The following is a 21,252-nucleotide window of genomic DNA, read 5'->3' as shown; positions in this document are numbered from 1 at the left end:
TGATATTTGCAGATCTATTTTTCAATTTTGCGAACAAATACCTTGCCGTAAGTTGTAAAACAATGAAATTCGATTGGTTTAACAACACACACCTGCTTGCACACGTCATCGTTATTGTTTTTGACCGATGCAGTTCGGTCACATTCGGTTCTTATCGACGGTTTCTCTAGACATTAATCGAGAAGATGCTTTTTGAACCGATCATTTCAATCAAGTAATACGCTTCCGTTTTTGTCAATGTAAACAAATGCCATTGTCGACATAGAGGCTATGCAGTATCTTAGGTATGTTGATGGGGCTAAGCCCGATAAAGCACTTCCAAAATAGAAAATTGACAATGATTTAGAGAAAAAGGAAGCTAAGAAATGGTACGAGGACACCAGAGAACGCTCTTTTCAAGAGCACTGGTGTAACGATCGACCGTCTTAATTCTAGTGACTGATTAGATGTAGTTGTATTCACTACTATTGAAACAAATGTTCTGCTTTACTATGTGTAGCATGTAAGTGTTAAAATGTTGTGATTTGTTATAATTTTGGTTAAAAAAGTTTGGGCATGTAAAAAATATGTTGGGCATGTAAAAATTCTTAAGTAACTGGCCCGACTGGCATGTAACTTGTCAAAGCAAATTTCGAAGACTGCTTCTATACTTAGATAATTGAACATTTTGCTTAAATTGCCATAACTTCTTTATTTATGATCAGATTTTATTAATACTTTAACAAAACAACACCTACCTGAATACCACAATGGATTTCACCCAAACAATACCCCACGTCCCAACCCAGAATCCCTGCCCCTCCCCCCCCCCCCCCAATTTTTTTTATTTTTATGTCCCCCACTATAGTAGTGGGGGACATATTGTTTTTGCCCTGTCTGTCTGTTGGTCTGTTGGTCTGTTTGCGCCAACTTTAACATTTTGCAATAACTTTTGCTATATTGAAGATAGCAACTTCATATTTGGCATGCATGTGTATCTCATGAAGCTGCACATTTTGAGTGGTGAAAGGTCAAGGTCAAGGTCATCCTTCATGGTCAGAGGTCAAATATATGTGGCCAAAATCGCTCATTTTATGAATACTTTTGCAATATTGAAGATAGCAATTTGATATTTGGCATGCATGTATATCTCATGGAGCTGCACATTTTGAGTGGTGAAAGGTCAAGGTCATTCTTCAAGGTCAGAGGTCAAATATATGTGGCCCATATCGCTTATTTTATTAATTCTTTTGCAATATTGTAGATAGCAACTTGATATTTGGCATGCATGTGTATCTCATGGAGCTGCACATTTTGAGTGGTGAAAGGTCAAGGTCATCCTTCAAGGTCAGAGGTCAAATATATGTGGCCCAAATCCCTTATTTTATGAATACTTTTGCAATATTGAAGATAGCAACTTGATTTTTGGCATGCATGTGTATCTCATGGAGCTGCACATTTTGAGTGGTGAAAGGTCAAGGTCATCCTTCACAAGGTCAAGGTCATCCTTCAAGGTCAAACGTCATATAGGGGGACATTGTGTTTCACAAATGCATCTTGTTTATTTTTTAAATATCATCTAATAAATGACCACACCCCTATTATACCCCCATCCCCCCTAACCACCCCCCCATTTTTTTTCCTTTTTATATTTTTGAAAGATCGTCTAATAGATGACAACACCCCACATTATACCCCCCTCTTAACCCCCCTACTCCCTCCCCACCCCCCCCTTAAACAAAAAATTTTTTTTGCCTTTTGTTTATTTTTGAAAGACCGTCTAGAAAAATTATTGAATATGAACAATTTCCCCATCATGGCTTTCGTTATACTGTCAAGCACTCGAATAGTTGAGCGCGCTGTCCTCTGACAGCTCTTGTTAAACTTTGGGATCATCATGCATTTGGGTCAAGCGGGTTTAAGATCGCTGTTTCCTGAAAAAGAAATTAGATTTTGCTCTATTACTTTTGTTTGTATCAAGGTACAATATATTTTTCAGAAATTGTGTGTGTAGGCTGCTTACATGCAAACTTTTGTTCCTGTGCTAGATAATATCAGTTTCCTTTAAGCATTTAGCTATATAGCAATAAGAATTGGTTTAATTTGGCGTACATTTTATGACATGCAAAATATGGAAAGATTAGTCCAATTCTTTTGTCTTTCATATCTTTATCTAAGGAACGAGGGAAGTGAATGCTAATTATCCCCCGCCATAGGAGGAGGGATATTGTTTTTGCATTGTCCGTCTTTCCGTCAGTCCGTCTGTCCCTCCATCCTGAGCCATATCTTGGAAGTGCTTTGTCGCATTTCATTGAAACTTGGTATGAGTATATAAATGGATAAGAGGATGATGCACGCCAAATGGCATTGTACACCATCTGTTAATAACGGAGTAATGGCCCTTTGTATCTTGAAAAATTGCTTTTTTGAGTGTCAAATATAGAAAATTGATTTGACTTGTGTGAAGGCAATTGGTAATTTATGTTAAATAAAATAACAAAACTAGCCGACTTTAACATGAATTTGTCTCCTGTTAATGTTTCTGTATTTTCATTATTTCTATCTGTCAAGCCTTGTGTTTGAAATTTAGTTTTTGTTCGTACTAGTTATTGGACAGTGCATCTTTATTATCTTCATTACTTGTATACATCTGACAATGGTGTTACAGGGTCCAGTTGGGAAAGGCCCAGGCTGTGGTATATGGGCGCCAGGCTGGCGTGTGTGGCTGTTCTTCATGCGAGGTATCACGCCCCTGCTGGAGCGATGGCTGGGTAACCTACTCTCCAGGCAGTTTGAGGGCCGACACTCGAAGGGTGTGGCCAAGACAGTCACCAAACAGAGGGTGGAGAGTCACTATGACCTCGAGCTCAGAGCGGCTGTAAGGGCTAGTTCTGTTGATATCTCAGTTTGATAAGATTGTCATGCCAAATAAATAACAACCGGGAAAATAACAAACAAAAAAACACCATTAAACAGCAAGAACTTTCAATCTCTGCTAAAATACTTTACTCCACACTATTATGCTTGGCCCTCTATCTGCTGCATGTGTCATCATGTACTTAAAATAGGGCTATTACGCTTTTCACTTGCTGCATTGAAATTGTGATGCTGTTTGTGGAACTGATTTATCCGAGTTAAAGATGTTATGGAGATTCAACAACGTAACTCAACCCCATATGTGAGCCTTCATATTGTTGATGCATGATTTTGAGGTATTCTCTCTTCATGTTGGTTCTTCAGAGAGAATCTGTTAGATCTGTTGCAAAAATAAGTTTTTAAAGCAAAGACATGAGTTTCCCACACAATTATTAGGATGTTTTCGGAGAAAACCCTAGCTATTGTCATAGTCAGCTCGTCCGCTCTCCGTCGTAGGCGTCATGCTAAAACCTTAACATTGGCTCTAAAATCAAAGTGCTTCCACCAAAAACTTTGAAACTTCATATGTAGTTGCACCTTGGTGAGTTCTTCATGCCACACCCATTTTTGGGGCACTTGGTCAAAGGTCAAGGTCACTGTCACCTTTAAAAAAATAAAATCTGACAAGCTTTAGCAGCTGAGCGTGGCACCCGTTATGCAGTGCTCTTGTTGATGTATTATCTGTGCAGGTTATGCACGACATTCTGGACATGATGCCAGAGGGTATCAAGCAGAACAAGGCCCGCACCATCCTACAACACCTGAGTGAGGCGTGGAGATGTTGGAAGGCCAACATACCATGGAAGGTAAGAAAACGGGGCTCAATACATGCATGTTTTGTTTTGTCCCAGATAAGCCTGTGAAGTCTGCACAGGGCGACACTCCGCCTAAACTTGATTTTCAATAAGAGGAAAGAGGAAACTGCCTGTTAACAAAAAATACAACTCAATCAGAAAGTGTTGTCCTTGATTATCATGTGTGGATTGCACGGACTAATCTGGGAGGACACTTTACAGACATGCATAAAGCCCTGTTTTATAGAGTGTGGAATAATCAAGTTGAAATGTATCCAGGAACTCCTGCTTTGGAGGGTGAGGCTTTCTTGCACTTAAATAGAATAAGAAGCTGTTGTCATGGCTGGTACTAGAAGACTTTATTATGTTTATCAATCAAAAAATAACATTCTGAGGAGTTGATAGTTTTGTATTTTAGTGGGAAAATTCACATATTGTCCAGAACATGTTCTATTTTAGTAGGATTTTCTGTTTTAAATAAGAAAATAGCTATTTGATAATAGTACCCGATTATTCATCATTGCCAGGTGCCCGGCCTTCCAATCCCAATAGAGAATATGATTTTGCGGTATGTGAAGGCCAAGGCTGACTGGTGGACCAACACCGCTCACTACAACAGAGAGAGGATTCGCAGAGGAGCTACGGTATGTGCTTCATTGTAGCTAGCATCTCTCAAACCATTATCCATGCAAATTACTTAGAAGTTTTAGAATCACTTAAATATGTTTCTGTAATACAAAGATGACACCATATAAAAATTATATGTATTTATGCCCCTGGATCGAAAGATCCGGGGTATATATTGTTTTTGGCCTGTCTGTCTGTCACTGTGAGTCAGTCAGTCAGTGAGTCAGTCAGTCAGTCATTGTGTGTGTCCCAAAACTTTAAACTTGCTCATAACTTAAGCAATATTGATGATAGCAACTTGATATATGGCATGCATGTGTATCTCATGGAGCTGCACATTTTGAGTGGTGAAAGGTCAAGGTCCTTCAAGGTCAAATTTATAAAATAAAAAATTCAAAGCGGCGCATTAGGGGGCATTGTGTTTCTGACAAACACATCTCTTGTTTCTGTATACTTTATTGTTTGTTGTTGAGTATTGTTTAAGAACGTGCAGGGTTTTTTTTGGCCCGATTTTATAGCCGAAATTCGGCTATGTTCCCAATCCCAAAAAGTATATTTTTCCCAAAATGTGGCAAAAAATTCCCAATTAAAAAAAAAAAAATTTTTTTTTTTTTAGAAGGAAGTGTCTAATGCGTATTTTATCTCAATTTTAATTCAATTACATCTAACAAAGTATTATATGATTTTGTTCTTTTAACTTGAATGATTATAAAGTGTTATATCAAATTAAGTATTTCCCTTATCTGTGAAATTTTCGTGTGTAAAAAAAAGGCTAATTAATTTATTTTCCCAATAACATGAAAATGCCGATAAAATTCCCAATTCCAAAGCCATGGGCTATCTTCCCAAAAAGTGGGAAAAAAACCCTGACGTGGTTTGACTGGTTAATGATGCATTAGTAAAAGGTCTGATGGTGCTTTATTTTGTCTGCAACTTCTGCCATGTCCTGATTTTTTCCTCCATTTTAATTACCTTTAGTACCATTCTTTATCTAAATAACCATGCTTTTAACCCCTCTATCTTCTTGTACCGATTTGGGACCCTGCTGTTTAAGTTAGCAGACAGGGCTAGGATTATGTACATAGACGACTGTGTCACAGGTTCTACCTGTCTATGGCAATGAAGATTTTGCCATGGGATGTTTGTATCTGTTGACAACAGGATGAAGTAGCAGGCAATATAAAGTTCAAAAATGATCTCAGGAAAATAACTGAAACCAGTTACTCAGCACTTAAATGCGAATGTTTCATATTTTTCTTTCCATTAATTTCTGTTTTTAAATGTTTAATGATTGATATTAATTGATTTAAATCTGGGCTTAATTTTTGTGCATGAGACAATACTTATGTTTCTAACAATTTCAGACTGAATTACTGTAGGCATGAAAAATATTAAAATCAAACATTATCCACCCATGCATGTTAGTGTGTTGCACAATCTATGTAAATCCAAGTATTATGCAAAGGGAGGTCCTTACTATCACCTGATAACAAAAGACTATTTAATTGGCATGTGACAAACAGGACCCCCAAGTGTCCTGCCTTTTCCCCACCACGATTTGCCGCAAAGCATCAGGCTTTTTCCGCCCTATGCCACGGGTCCGAAATTCGGCCCCATTCCCAATGCAAATCAGGTTGTTTTTTTCCCAATTGAAAAAAAAAATTCCCAATTACAAAAAAAAAAAAAAAAAAAAAAAAAAATTTTTTTTTTTTTTTTTTTTTTTTTTACCCTTAAAATATATAAGTTGACCTGATCCGGTGTAGAAAAAAGAAAGTATTGCATAATTAAATTATCTGTTGCCTTGAATTTGTTTTAAAAACTGTAAAATATGTTAATGATTATTTAAGACTTTCCTTATTTTCCTCAAAATCCGGCGCTTCGCGCGATTTTTTTAACCTAAAAAAAGGCCAAGCCCCCCAAATTCAGATTAAAAAACCTGCACTTATCACACATGCTCATAATATTTTGTAAAATTTTAATAATAAGTTATCCAAATAGTCGCTATTTACCAGTTAACGGCTTCTTTTAAATATAAGAAACACTATTTACATGCGATAATTTTTCCCAATTGAGCCGATTTTGCGATTAATTTTTTTCCCAAAATGGGGGTTTTCACGACGCGAAATTCCCAAAATTCCAGTGTGGCGTTTTCCCAAAATGGAGCGGAAAAAGCCTGAGCATGGACATGTAGTACAAGCTAATCAGATATTGACTGATGAATTTGTTTTTTGAAATCAGAAATTGGCCTGTTTAAGTGCTGATGAAATAGTCAATTTTTGACGACAAAAAAAAATGGATTATCAGTATGCAAAAGTGGACAATTATCAACACAAATTCCTAAACACAATTTAAATAAGAAATCAGTGAATTAAAGAGTTAACAAAATAGGGTGTGTTTTTTAGAAAGTTCATGCTGACAAAATTAAATAGTTTCACTGTATGAATGTTGTGAAAAGAACAAGTATTTTGAATGCAATAGGTAATCAAATGTTTTATTTAAATAAGTGGGTCTTAGGTCTATTGACTTAATGTAATGCAACATATTGACTTATGTGACAGGTTGATAAGACGGTGTGCAAGAAGAATCTGGGCCGTCTGACCCGTCTGTACCTGAAGGCCGAGCAGGAGAGACAGCACAACTATCTGAAGGATGGCCCCTACATCACCCCTGAGGAGGGTGTAGCCATCTATACCACCACCGTGCACTGGCTTGAGAGTAGAAGGTGAGATTGTGTGTGTGTGTGTGGGGGGGGGGGGGGGGCAGGAGCGTGCTTCCAGGATGAACGGCTAGAAAGAAAATGGGAGGGGGAGGGGTTATTTAGGGGTTATTTGCTACAGAGGTCAGGATGAGATAGTGCTTTTGAGGTTTACTGGCTAGAGAGATGGAGTCGAAAGGGATGGTTGCTTAAAAGGTTATTGGATAGGGCCTGACAGGTATGCTCAATAGGGCAGTCGTCAGTGGCTGACAGATGTGCACTTAGTACTGGTAAACAAGCATATCAAGGAAAAAGTATTAGTAGGCTTGTTAATTTATAAGACCCACAATTTCAAATGTCACTTCGCCAATTTCCCAATTTAAAGATCACATGATTCAAATTTTTGGCAATTTCAGGATTTTGCGCTACAATTTTAGCCTTATTGGTGTATATTCATTTGTGTCTTGAAGGAAATATATAAATATGTATCTCTGTTTAAAGTAAGCATATTATATTTCAATATACAACATTGCCATAATTGTTATATACTTCATACTTGTAGATTTTCCCCTATCCCATTCCCTCCCCTGTCCTACAAGCACGACACGAAGCTGTTAGTGCTGGCCTTGGAGAGGCTGAAAGAGGCGTACAGTGTAAAGTCTAGGCTGAACCAGTCACAGAGGGAGGAGCTGGGACTCATAGAACAGGCTTATGACAACCCACACGAGGCACTCTCCAGAATCAAGCGTCACCTGCTCACTCAGAGAGCTTTCAAAGAGGTAACATGTTCTGTGCAGGACATCAGTAATGAGAGTTACTATCGTGCGTGTGAAATGTGATCAGAAAAATATTTTAAGCTTAGATAAAAAGAGAATACATGGTTGGTGCCGAGATGGAGAAAGTTTATCCAATGAGGTTTAGAAAAAGAAAATAGGCCGAGCCCTATTTTTCTTTTCGGGCCGAACTGGATAAACTTTGTCATAAATTGCGTAATCAAGTAAATGAAAATGATAAATACGGAAAGCTGGTTCGGTAATATATTTTAAAGAAGAAAAAAGGATGATATATAATATAACGATAACATTCATGATGCGTCTCAATCAATTTCAAAGGTCAAATATTAAAACATGTTAATCGTCACAGCGTGCGTATGATTACACTACTTCCTGTTGACCGGAGATAGCAAAATTTATTCGACCCTGCTTTATTTGGTCAATGTTTCAAACAGAGGCAGGATAAAATTGTACATCATTCTGTTAACCAATCATTTGTATAATCTAATTAACCAGGATTTATTCTGCCATTTGCTTAATTATTTTATTGAAATGTTAGGAAAGTTGATAGGGCTGCAAGCTTTTCTTTTATACCCAACATGACTAGCATGTCAGTGTATTAATATTAATGTAATTCCAGAGGAAGTTGTGTTCCCATTCCTTATTTTGATGCCCTCAGTTGGTTGGCATATAGTAGTTAGACCATGTGTCTGTCTGGCCTTTCATATCTAGATGTTTTCATGTAATCATGATTTTTGACAAAGTAACCAGCTTTGGACTTCAAAGATTTTTTGTAAAAAATCAAATTTCTTTAAAATAGCTTCTGTGCGGTTTCCAAGTGCAAAAGGGAGCATTGTGTTTCACAAGCACAGCTCTTGTTTAGCTATGTATACAAGTACCATCAATGACAAATAGCAAACCATACTCTATCCATATTAATATATAACCCCCTCACAGACTGGTATAGAGTTCATGGACCTGTACAGCCACCTGATCCCTGTGTACGATGTTGAGCCCCTAGAGAAGATCACAGACGCCTACCTGGACCAGTACCTGTGGTACGAGGCGGACAAGCGCAGGCTATTCCCGCCTTGGATCAAACCAGCCGACATCGAACCTCCACCTACCCTGGTGTACAAGTGGTGTCAAGGTGGGATGTAGGGATATTTGTGTCTTAAATGACAATGTTTGTAGAGGCCACATGCTTCTATTGGGTTTTTGTTGCCTGCATAATTGTAGACCTAGTAGGTATAAAGAAACGTCATGTGACAGTTTAATTAACTTTTTAGCTCACCTGATTGCTCAGCTTTTCTGACCGGCCTTTGTCCACCGTATGTCCGTCCGTCCATCCGTAAACATTTGCTCGTAAACACTCTAGAGGCCACATTTTTGTCCCATCTTCATGAAACTTGGTCAAAAGCTTTGCCCCAATACAATCTTGGCCGAGTTCGAAACTGGGTTGTGCCGGGTCAAAAACTAGGTCACTAGGTAAAAAAAAGAAAAACCTTGTAAACACTGTAGAAGTCACATTTCATGCCCAATCTTCATGTAACTTTGTCAAAATGTTTGTCTTAATGATATCTTGATTGAGTTCAAAAGTGGTTCCTGTGTGTTGAAAAACATGGCCGCCAGTGGGCGGGGCAGTTTTCCTTATTTGGCTATAGAGAAACTTTGTAAACACTCAAGAAGTCACAATTTTTGCCCAATCATCATGAAACTTGGTCAAAACATTGGTTTTATTGATTTCTTGGACAAGTTCGAAAATGGTCCAGATCGGTGAAAAAACATGGCTGCCAGGGGGCGGGGCAGTGTTCTCTATATGTATATAGTAAAAACATGGGAACACTCTAGAAGTCACATTTTTGTTCCAATGTTCATGAAATTTGGTCAGAACTTGCGTTTTTTGGATATTACAGTTGAGTTCGAAAATGGTTTGGATCGGGAAAAAAGCATGGCCGCTGGGGGGGGGATCATTTTCCTTATATTTATATAGTAATAACAGCTTTTGAACACTATATAGTTTATCATGTCAATGGAAGTAACTGCAAATGAAAAATTATGTTTTAATTGACAGAGTTGTCTCCCTTTTTAAAATATTTGTTTAAGCACAAGAAGATTAAGTGGAATTAATTATAAACGATGGTTTTACATTCTGGAAGATAGCATACTTTTGAATATGTTTTTTATTGTTTGATGATTCTGTACAATATGGCATTCTTTTGTCAAACAATTAAAGCGAGACTATACGATTTTTATATGTGTTAAATAGTAATATATTGATAAATACATGTTACAATAACACAAAATAGGCAAGATATTGAAGACAAATTTCATAAAATGCAGCAAAGACCAATTAGCGCCCCAAGCTGATGGTGACGAAGATATTTCGTACATATTTTCCTACAATAACTGAAGAATTCGTCTTTTTATTAGGATCGGAGTTAGTGTTCGTGTGTAGAATGAATAGACATCGCTGCAGGAATTTAAAAACAACCATTTAACTAAATTAAGATTCACATCGTACATGCATGATATACATTCTGGCGAATTCTACTGTACAGACATTTTGCGATTTCACAATTAAATATCTCGCCTAATTCGCATTTTTCGACACATCTTCTTAAGTTATATTTTAAATTATATTGAAATGTATGACCTTGATAACACTCTCGAGGTCACATTTATTTTCCGATCATCATGAAACTTGGTCTGAAGATTTGTCCCAATGATATCTTGGATGAGTTTGAAAATGATTTTTGTTGCTTTAAAAACATGGCCACCAGGGGCGGGGAATTTTTCCTTATATGGCTATATATGGCTTTAGTAAAACCTTGTAAACTCTCTAGAGGCCGCATTTATTGTCCAATCTTCATGAAATTTGGTCAGAAGATTGGTCTCAATGATATCTTGGATGAGTTCGAAAATAGTTATGTTTGCTTGAAAAACATGGCTTCCAATGGGGCAGGGCATTTTTCCTTATACGGCTATAGTAAAATCTTGTTAACACTCTAGTTTTATTTAATGCAGTTGCCCAATCTTCATGAAATTTGGTCAGAACATTTGTGTCCTGTGTAGTAAAGTTTGGTTTTATTATGTCAGTATTATGTACCATTAACTGTTTTATTTAATTTTTCATAACTCAGAATTTTAATAATTAACAACTGTTTTAGTCATTTTTACTTATGGTAAGCCTATCAACTAAGAGAATGCTGAAATGAAGACATATACACAATTTTGCAGTATCTATCTCCATTGTTTAACCTGCTGAGTCATATTTCCCAATCTATTTTTAGTTCTGCTCTAGAATTTGTTAGACCCCAGATATTGATCATTGCAGCGTGTAACTATTTACAACTCAGCTTACTGACCCTCTCACTTTGCTGTATGCCAGATGTTAATATCAGTGGTCACTAATAAAAGCTGGTTGAACTGTTTGATATATTTTTAGCTCAACCAATTGCTCAGGTGAGCTTTTGTGACCGGTCTTTGTCCACCGTATGTCCGTCCGTCCGTTAACATTTGCCTGTAAACACTCTAGAGGCCACATTTCTTGTCCCATCTTCATGAAACTTGGTCAGAAGCTTTGTCCTAATGAAATCTCAGCCGAGTTCGAAACTGGGTTGTGCCGGGTCAAAAACTAGGTCACTAGGTAAAAAAAAAGAAAAACCTTGTAAACACTGTAGAAGTCACATTTCATGCCCAATCTTCATGTAACTTTGTCAAAATGTTTGTCTTAATGATATCTTGGTTGAGTTCAAAAGTGGTTCCGATTTGTTGAAAAACATGGCCGCCAGTGGGCGTGGCAGTTTTCCTTATTTGGCTATAGAGAAACCTTGTAAACACTTTAGAAGTTACAATTTTTGCTTAATCATCATGAAAGTTGGTCAAAACATTGGTTCAATTGATGTCCCCGACGAGTTCGAAAATGGTTGAGATCGGTGAAAAAACATGGCCGCCAGTGGGCGGCGCATTTTTCTCTATGTGTATATAGTGGCAGTTTTCCCTATTTGGCTATTGAGAAACCTTGTTTACTCTCTAGAAGTCACAATTTTAGCCCAATCATCATGAAAGTTGGTCAAAACATTGGTTTTATTGATATCTCGGAAGAATGTGAAAATGGTCGGGATTTGTGAAAAAACATGGCTGCCAGTGGGCGGGACATTTTTCTCTATGTATATAGTGAAAACATGTGAACACAGTAGAAGTCACATTTTTGGCCCAATTTTCATGAAATTTGCTCAGAACATTTGTTTCCTTGATACAAGAGTTGAGTTCAAAAATGGTTCTGGTCAGTTGAATAACATGGCTGCTGGGAGGGGAGCAGTTTTCACATTATGCCCCCCCCCCCTTTTGAAGAGGAGGGGGTATATTGTTTTGCTCATGTCGGTCTGTCCGTCCACCAGATGGTTTCCAGATGATAACTCAAGAGCGTTTATGCCAAGGATCATGAAACTTTATAGGTACATTGATCATGACTGGCAGGTGACTCCTTTTGATTTTTAGGTCACTAAGTCAAAGGTCAAGGTCACGATGACCCAAAATAGTAAAATGGTTTCCGGATGATAACTCAAGAACACTTATGCCTAGGATCATGGAACTTCATAGATACATTGATCATGAGTCGCAGATGACCCCCATTGATTTTCAGGTCAAAGGTCGAGGTCATGGTGACCCAAAGCAGTAAAATGGTTTCCGGATGATAACTCAAGAACGCTTATGCCTAGGATCATGAAGCTTCATAGCTACATTGATCATGACTGGCAGATAACCCCAATTGATTTTCAGGTCACTAGGTCAAAGGTCAAGGTCACAATGACCCAAAATAGTAAAATGGTTTCCAGATAACTCAAGAACGCTTAGGCCTAGGATCATGAAACTTCATAGGTAAATTGATCATTACTCGTACATGACCCCTATTGATTTTCAGGTCACTAGGTCAAAGGTCAAGGTCACATTGACCCAAAATAGTAAAATGGTTTCCAGGTGATAACTCAAGAGCGCTTATGCCTAGGATCATGAAACTTCATAGGTACATTGATCATGACTCGAAGATGACCCCTATTGATTTTCAGGTCACAAGGTCAAAGGTCAAGGTCTGGTTGACCTGAAATAGTAAAATGGTTTCTGGATGACAACTCAAGAACGCATATGCCTAGGATCATGAAACTTTATAGGTACAATGATCATGACTCGCAGATGACCTTTTTAGCTCATCTATTTTTTGAAAAAAAATTATGAGCTATTGTCATCACCTTGGCGTCGGCGTTGGCGTTGGCGTTGGCGTTGGCGTTGGCGTTGGCGTCGGCGTCCGGTTAAGTTTTGCGTTTAGGTCCACTTTTCTCAGAAAGTATCAATGCTATTGCATTCAAACTTGGTACACTTACTTACTATCATGAGGGGACTAGGCAGGCAAAGTTAGATAACTCTGGCGTGCATTTTGACAGAATTATGTGCCCTTTTTGTACTTAAAAAATTGCAAATTTTGGTTAAGTTTTGCGTTTAGTTCCACTTTTCTCAGTAAGTATCAATGCTATTGCATTCAAACTTGGTACACTTACTTACTATCATGAGGGGACTGGGCAGGCAAAGTTAGATAACTCTGGCATGCATTTTGACAGAATTATGTGCCCTTTTTATACTTAGAAAATTGACAATTTTGGTTAAGTTTTGTGTTTAGGTCCATTTTATTCCTTAAGCATCAAAGCTATTGCTTTCATACTTGCAACACTTACTAACTATCATAAGGGGACTGTGCAGGCAAAGTAATGTAACTCTGACTGGCATTTTGACAGAATTATGTGCCCTTTTTATACTTAGAAAATTGAAAATTTGATTAAGTTTTGTGTTTAGGTCCACTTTATTCCTACAGTATCAAAGCTATTGCTTTCATACTTGCAAGATTTATGAACTATCATAAGGGGACGGTGCAGGCAAAGTTATGTAACTCTGACTGGCATTTGGACGGAATTATGGGCCCTTTATACTTAGAAAATTGAAAATTTGGTTAAGATTTATGTTTTGGTCACTTTACCCCTAAAGTATCATAGATATTGCTTTCATACTTGGAACACTCACAAACTATCATAAGGGTACAGTAAAAGGACAAGTTGCATAACTCTGGTTGTCATTGTTACGGAATTATGGCCCTTTTTTGACTTAGTAACTTTTAATATATGGTTAAATTTTGTGTTTCGATCCACTCGAAGTATCAAGGCTATTGCTTTCAAACTTCAAATACTTACATGCTATCATGAGGTTACTGTACCTGGCAACTTGAATTTTACTTTGACCTTTGAATGACCTTGACTCTCAAGGTCAAATTATTAAATTTTGCTAAAATTGCCATAACTTCTTTATTTATGATTAGATTTGATTGATACTTTGATGAAACTACTCTTACCTGACATACCACAATAGACTTCACCCAAACCATCCCCCGTGCCCTCCCCCCCCTGTAACTCTGACTGGCATTTTGACAGAATTATGTGCCCTTTTTATACTTAGAAAATTGAAAATTTGATTAAGTTTTGTGTTTAGGTCCACTTTATTCCTACAGTATCAAAGCTATTGCTTTCATACTTGCAAGATTTATGAACTATCATAAGGGGACGGTGCAGGCAAAGTTATGTAACTCTGACTGGCATTTGGACGGAATTATGGGCCCTTTATACTTAGAAAATTGAAAATTTGGTTAAGATTTATGTTTTGGTCACTTTACCCCTAAAGTATCATAGATATTGCTTTCATACTTGGAACACTCACAAACTATCATAAGGGTACAGTAAAAGGACAAGTTGCATAACTCTGGTTGTCATTGTTACGGAATTATGGCCCTTTTTTGACTTAGTAACTTTTAATATATGGTTAAATTTTGTGTTTCGATCCACTCGAAGTATCAAGGCTATTGCTTTCAAACTTCAAATACTTACATGCTATCATGAGGTTACTGTACCTGGCAACTTGAATTTTACTTTGACCTTTGAATGACCTTGACTCTCAAGGTCAAATTATTAAATTTTGCTAAAATGTCACGGTGACTCAACTTAGAAAAATGGTTCTGGATGATAACTTAAGAATGCTTACGTCTGGATCATGAAACTTCATAGGTATATTGATCATGACTGCAGATGTGATATTAATGATGAAACTTGACCAGGATTTTTTTCTGGACAATATCTAGTTCAAGTTTGACATTTGGTCAAGATTGAATGAACCGACTCCTCTCAGGTGCGCGAACTAGGGCCATCTTGGCCATCTTGTTTTGTATAGCCCTTAACTAATGGATTCTTCTTTCAAAAGAGATGAAGCATACTTTAAAAGGTCAATTTAATGTATACTTATTATGTGTTCTCATTAATAACACAACTTAATCAATAGATTGACACCCTATGATCATGTTGCCAGGTATCAACAACCTCCGGATGTGTGGGACACAGCGGAAGGTGAGTGCAATGTGATGATGGAGACACGGTTTGAGAAGATGTACGAGAAAATAGATCTCACGCTACTCAACAGGCTGTTAGTCTAATGTGGACCACAACATTGCAGACTACATGACTGCAAGAACAATGTGGTCATCAACTACAAGGTACGCTGTAACACTGCGTCCAGGTCTATCATCTATGATTGTGGTCAAGTTTTAAGAAAACATTTTTTTTTAAACTTACATCATCTTGTATCGAATTTTAAGTTATGTATTAAGTAATCAGATTTCAATAAAAAAAAAAGCTTTTATCAGCAATGTTCTACAGGGCATATTGACTCTTTGTTAGTTTTTTTTAATCCTATGAAAGTTTACACAGAGTGAAATAAAGATTAACAATAATTTGCTGGTTGGGTCTTAAAATCAAATTAACTGTAATTAATTTTAAATATCTCTTGATGAGGAATCTATTTCAGTAAAACAATTTTAGTCATTTGCCTTTAAAGCTTCTAGATAAGTAAAAAATATGCTGCATACCAAACTGAAGCATGAGATCTAGATCCTGATCTCTTGCTGGCTGTTCCAGGACATGAACCACACCAACTCGTACGGCATCATACGTGGTCTCCAGTTTGCCTCGTTCATCACACAGTACTACGGCCTGGTGATGGACCTTCTGGTTCTCGGTCTCATGCGCGCCTCCGAGATGGTCGGTCCCCCTCAGATGCCCAACGCCTTCCTGCAGTTCCAGGACACCACCACGGAGGGTGCACACCCCATTAGGCTCTACTCCAGATATGTCGACAAGATACACATCTACTTCAGGTTTGGAATTGTTTATAATTTCAGGGGTATGCTTAGTTTCCTAATTTCTTCCTTTTATAGTGCTTAGATTGCTTTACAAGTAATTACTTATTCCACAAGATCTTTTAAAAAAGAAGGTAACTGTTTCTTTAAACCCTAAATGACCAATATTTTTATGCCCCCGGTAGGGTGGCATATAGCAGTTGAACTGTCCGTCAGTATGTCAGTCTGTCCGTCCGTCCGTCCGAAAATAAAACTTTAAGATTGGCCATAACTTTTGCAATATTGAAAATAGCAACTTGATATTTGGCATGCATGGTCAACAAAAAAAAGAATATTTCAAAGCGGCGTTCTCATGAAGCTGCTCATTTTGAGTGTTGGAAGTTCAAGGTCAAGGTCATCCTTCAAGGTCAAAGGTCAATTTTTTATTTTTTTTCAAAGCGGCGTTCTCATGAAGCTGCACATTTTGAGTTGTGGAAGTTTAAGGTCAAGGTCTTTCTTCAAGGTCAAAGGTAAAAAAAAATAAATCAAAGCGGCGTTCTCATGAGCTGCACATTTTGAGTAGTGGAAGTTCAAGGTCAAGGTCATCCTTCAAGGTCAAAGGTAAAAAAAGAATTCAAAGCGGTGCAATAGGGGGCATTGTGTTTCTGACTAACACATCTCTTGTTTTTTATCCACTGTGTTTCTGAAATCACAGCCTCTGTTAATTGTTTCCTAATAGGCATTTTAAATTAGCAAAACTTTAAGTATTTCAGGTACTTGTTCACAATATGGGAAAAAAAACAAGTTAAATTTTTTTATGTACGTTAACAACAGAAAGTATGCTTCATTTTCAAGCAAACAAAAAGCACCCTGTACTGAGAAAATGCTAGAAATTTTTGTAAGTTTATTGAAAATAATCAATCGATATCCGTAGAGTAATGAATTGATTATTGATAGTTTTAGTCAATATAAAATAAAAAAGTTGCATTACCTGGAAAGCATGTAAATAAGTTTTTAAATTCAAAAGCCCTGTGACATAGTGGTAGAGCAGCATTTTTTTACCAGGTTTTCCGAAGGAAAAAACTGGTTATTAGATTGGCGAATGCGGGCGGGCTGGCTGGCTGGCGGGCTGGCTGGCTGGCGGGCTGGCGGAATAAGCTTGTCCGGGCCATAACTATGTCGTTCATTGTCAGATTTTAAAATCATTTGGCACATTTGTTCACCATCATTGGACGGTGTGTCGCGCGAAATAATTACGTCGATATCTCCAAGGTCAAGGTCACACTTTGAGTTCAAAGGTCAAAAATGGCCATAAATGAGCTTGTCCTGGCCATAACTATGTCATTCATTGTGAGATTTTAAAATCATTTGGCACATTTGTTCACCATCATGGGACGGTGTGTCCCACGAAAGAATCACGTCAATATCTCCAATGTCAAGGTAGCCACGACTAAAAATAGATTTAAAAAAAAAAAAAATTACAAAGGGGGTTAATTTTTTTTGGTCATTTCAAAAGTTCAGTTTGAGTTTTCTCCCTTTATCAGATTTTTTTTTCACAATGAAAACCTGGTTTTGTGACAATTTTGTCCCTTGTTGTTCTGTAAATCACTGGTTTAAATCCTAAGACAGTCACTTTTAAATATTTTAATTATTTGTATATATTCCAATCAATTTAGTTTGTATAAGTTAATTAGTTTTGTTAATAAAAGAATACAAAAATCTGAGAACAAGTCTGTTTCAGTTGTTTAAGTCTTGCTAACTTGGTATTAAGTTAACATGTGTTTTAAATGAATCACACATAATGGAAATACATGTACAAATTATTCAGTATATTCATACAGGCCATTAGATCAATATTCTGTGTTCAGGTTCTCTGCTGAGGAGGCCAGGGACTTGATCCAGCGCTACCTGACTGAGCACCCAGACCCAAACAATGAGAACATCGTGGGCTACAACAACAAGAAGTGCTGGCCCAGGGACTCGAGGATGAGGCTCATGAAACATGATGTTAACCTGTGAGCAACTGAACAGTTTTGTATTATCTTAATGCTTAACAGTATTCAATAAAGTTTTTTTGTTGCTTTCTGTAATTTTATGCTCCCCTTGGAAGAAGAGGGGGTATATTGTTTTGCACATGTCGGTAGGTCCGTCCGTCCACAAGATGGTTTCCGGATGATAACTCAAGAACACTAATGCCTAGGATTATGAAACTTCATAGGTACATTGCTCATGACTGGCAGATGACCCCTATTGATTTTGAGGTCACTAGGTCAAAGATCAAGGTCACAGTGACTCGACATAGTAAGACAGTTTCTGTATGATAACTCAAGAATACCTACACCTAGGATCATGAAACTTCATAGGTACATTGATCATGACAAAGGTCAAGGTCACAGTGACTCGAAACAGAAAAATGGTGTTCGGATGATAACTCAAGAAAGCTCACGCCTAGGATCATAAAACTTCATAGGTACATTGATCATGACTCGCAGATGACCCCTATTGATTTTCAGGTCACTAGGTCAAAGGTCAAGGTCACAGTTACTCGAAACAGAAAAATGGTTTCTGGATGATAACTCAAGAACGCTTACGCCTAGGATCATGAAACTTCATAGGTACATTGATCATGACTGGCAAATGACCCCTATTGATGTTCAGGTCACTAGGTCAAAGGTCAAGGTCACAGTGACTTGAAATAGTAAAATGGTTTCCGGATGATTACTCAATAATGCCTACACCTAGGATCATGAAACTTCATAGGTACATTGATCATGACTGGCAGATGACCCCCATTAATTTTCAGGTCACTAGGTCAAAGGTAAAGGTCACAGTGACAAAAAACTTATTCACACAATGGCTGCAGCTTTAACTGACAGCCCATATGGGGGGCATGCATGTTTTACAAACAGCCCTTGTTAAATACGTGTGTCTGCAATGTCACCCAATGCAGTTTGCACAGGCTTATCAGGGGCGTCACTTTTTGCCTAAAAAATTTCTTTTTGTTGCTAAAAAGAGACTTTCTTTTAAAAAAAAACATAACAGGAAAATGTCGTCCCTGTGCAATATAGGACCCTTCATGTACATGTATTAAAGCCCGTATTCCTGGAAAGCAGCTCAATGTGATGTTTTCAGGGGCCGCGCAGTGTTCTGGGACATCAAAAACCGTCTGCCACGCTCTGTGACCACCATTGAGTGGGACGGCAGTTTTGTGTCAGTGTATAGCAAGGACAACCCCAACCTGCTGTTCAACATGTGTGGCTTTGAGTGTCGTATACTGCCCAAGTGTCGCACCACCCACGAGGAGTTCACTCACAAAGATGGTGTCTGGAACCTGCAGAATGAGGTAGGAAGGCTTATCAGCGGAGTCAGTCTTATGTTTAGGGCTGTTTTGAAATTTAAAGTAATTATTTTACGACTGCACGATAGAACAACACATTAGTTCAGTTAACTTAAATGACATTATTTCAATATATTTTGCCTCCCAATAGACATCACACAAATGAAATCGGATGTACACATATGAAGAATTCACTAACAGATCCATATAATATATTATGCAAGTAAGAGAGTGGGATATAATGGCCGCAGCGTTAAACAGAAACAGCCGAAAATTTTGCCTACCGGAGGTGGACGAGCACACGTTAAATAACCGATGTGAAATAAGTATAAGTATAGTAGCAACACCGCCTACCCAAAATAAAAATGTTCTTGCTCTTCAAGCGACCGGGCCAGGAAAAACCATTCACTTGATTTGGGCTAAGCATAGCTCTACCAGTCGCTTGACCATTAATTGCTCAACCGGCGACTATACCTTTACACACCACTTTTTATACCAATGTTCACTTGACCATTAACAAGTGACCATTAACAAAATACTTATACACACTTTTTATGTCCCCACCACTATAGTGGGGGACATATTGTTTTTGCCCAGTCTGTTGGTTGGTTGGTCTGTTGGTTTGCGCCAACTTTAACATTTTGCAATAACTTTTGCTATATTGAAGATAGCTTCTTCATATTTGTCATGCATGTGTATCTCATGGAGCTGCACATTTTGAGTGGTGAAAGGTCAAGGTCATCCTTCAAGGTCAAAGGTCAAAAATACTAAGTCAAAGCAGCGCAGAAGGGGAAATAGTGTTTCTGACAAACACATTTCTTGTTATACCAATGGTCACTTGACCATTAACACAATACTTTTACACACTTTTTATACCAATGGTCACTTGACCATAAACACAATACCTTTTCACACTTTGTATACCAATGGCCACTTTACCATTAACACAATACCTTTAGACACTCTTTACACCAATGGTCACTTGACCATTACTTTTAAATCGGACATTTAATACCAATAATCGCTCGACCAGCGATTTCACACTTTTTAAGTCGCTCAACCAGCGAGTCCACACTTAAAACTCGGTCATTTAATCACAATAATCGCTTAACCAGCGATCACACTTTTTAACTCGGACATTGAATACGATTTGACACATACCAGTTTTTCCCCAGCTGCATTTCTTCTATTTTTTAAGCTTAATCTTTTAATTACTTGGATATACTATGCATGAAGCCCAGAGTCCATTCGAGCCAATGTGTTGAGTAATTGTCGCTAAGGTTAGCTTGTAGAGATAAATTTTGTAGAATAAGTACGCATGCCCATTCATCCCTCCGGCAAACAGAATTTTACGCCGCTGCGTTATACTGTCAAGCACTCGAATAGTCGAGCGCGCTGTCCTCTGACAGCTCTTGTTATGTACCCCACCACTATATTGGGGGACATATTGTTTTTGCTCTGTCTGTTGGTTTGTTTGTGTGTTTGTTTGCATCAAACTTTAACATTTGCCATAACTTTTGCAATATAGCAACTTGATATTTGGCATGCATGTGTATCTCATAGAGCTGCACATTTTGAGTGGTGAAAGGTCAAGGTCATTCTTCAATGTCAAAGGTAAAATATATAGCTTCAAAGTGGCGCAGAAGGGGACATAGTGTTTTTCAACAAACACATATCTTGTTTCCATTGCATGCACCCTGCACTAGGTGACAAAGGAGAGGACTGCCCAGTGCTTCCTACGTGTGGACGATGACTCCATGAACAAGTTTCATAACCGGGTCAGACAGATACTAATGGCCTCGGGCTCTACCACATTTACAAAGGTATGTAATATAAGCAAGCATAGTGTAAGAATTGTTGAAAGACATCAGTTGAAACAATTAGCTTTTATTTATCTTGATATAAAATACATAACACTTCTG

General features: G+C 37.8%; 1 protein-coding gene across 1 annotated transcript in view; it reads left to right on the top strand.

Moving 5' to 3' along the window:
- Window positions 1-21,252, top strand: part of LOC127834580 (pre-mRNA-processing-splicing factor 8-like) — a 99,372-nt gene that overhangs the window by 15,788 nt on the left and 62,332 nt on the right. Inside the window, 14 exon segments of the mRNA XM_052360575.1 lie at window positions 2,648-2,857; window positions 3,585-3,701; window positions 4,217-4,333; window positions 6,875-7,038; window positions 7,574-7,790; window positions 8,742-8,934; window positions 15,189-15,200; window positions 15,203-15,305; window positions 15,307-15,341; window positions 15,344-15,372; window positions 15,794-16,032; window positions 17,862-18,008; window positions 19,126-19,336; window positions 21,037-21,153. Of these exon segments, the coding sequence (XP_052216535.1) occupies window positions 2,648-2,857; window positions 3,585-3,701; window positions 4,217-4,333; window positions 6,875-7,038; window positions 7,574-7,790; window positions 8,742-8,934; window positions 15,189-15,200; window positions 15,203-15,305; window positions 15,307-15,341; window positions 15,344-15,372; window positions 15,794-16,032; window positions 17,862-18,008; window positions 19,126-19,336; window positions 21,037-21,153 (1,911 nt within the window).

Source organism: Dreissena polymorpha, chromosome 1 (assembly GCF_020536995.1).
Source record: "Dreissena polymorpha isolate Duluth1 chromosome 1, UMN_Dpol_1.0, whole genome shotgun sequence".
NCBI classification, from domain to species: Eukaryota; Metazoa; Mollusca; class Bivalvia; order Myida; family Dreissenidae; genus Dreissena; species Dreissena polymorpha.
Note: the sequence above shows the minus strand (reverse complement) of the source record. Positions and strands in the feature narration are given on the sequence as shown.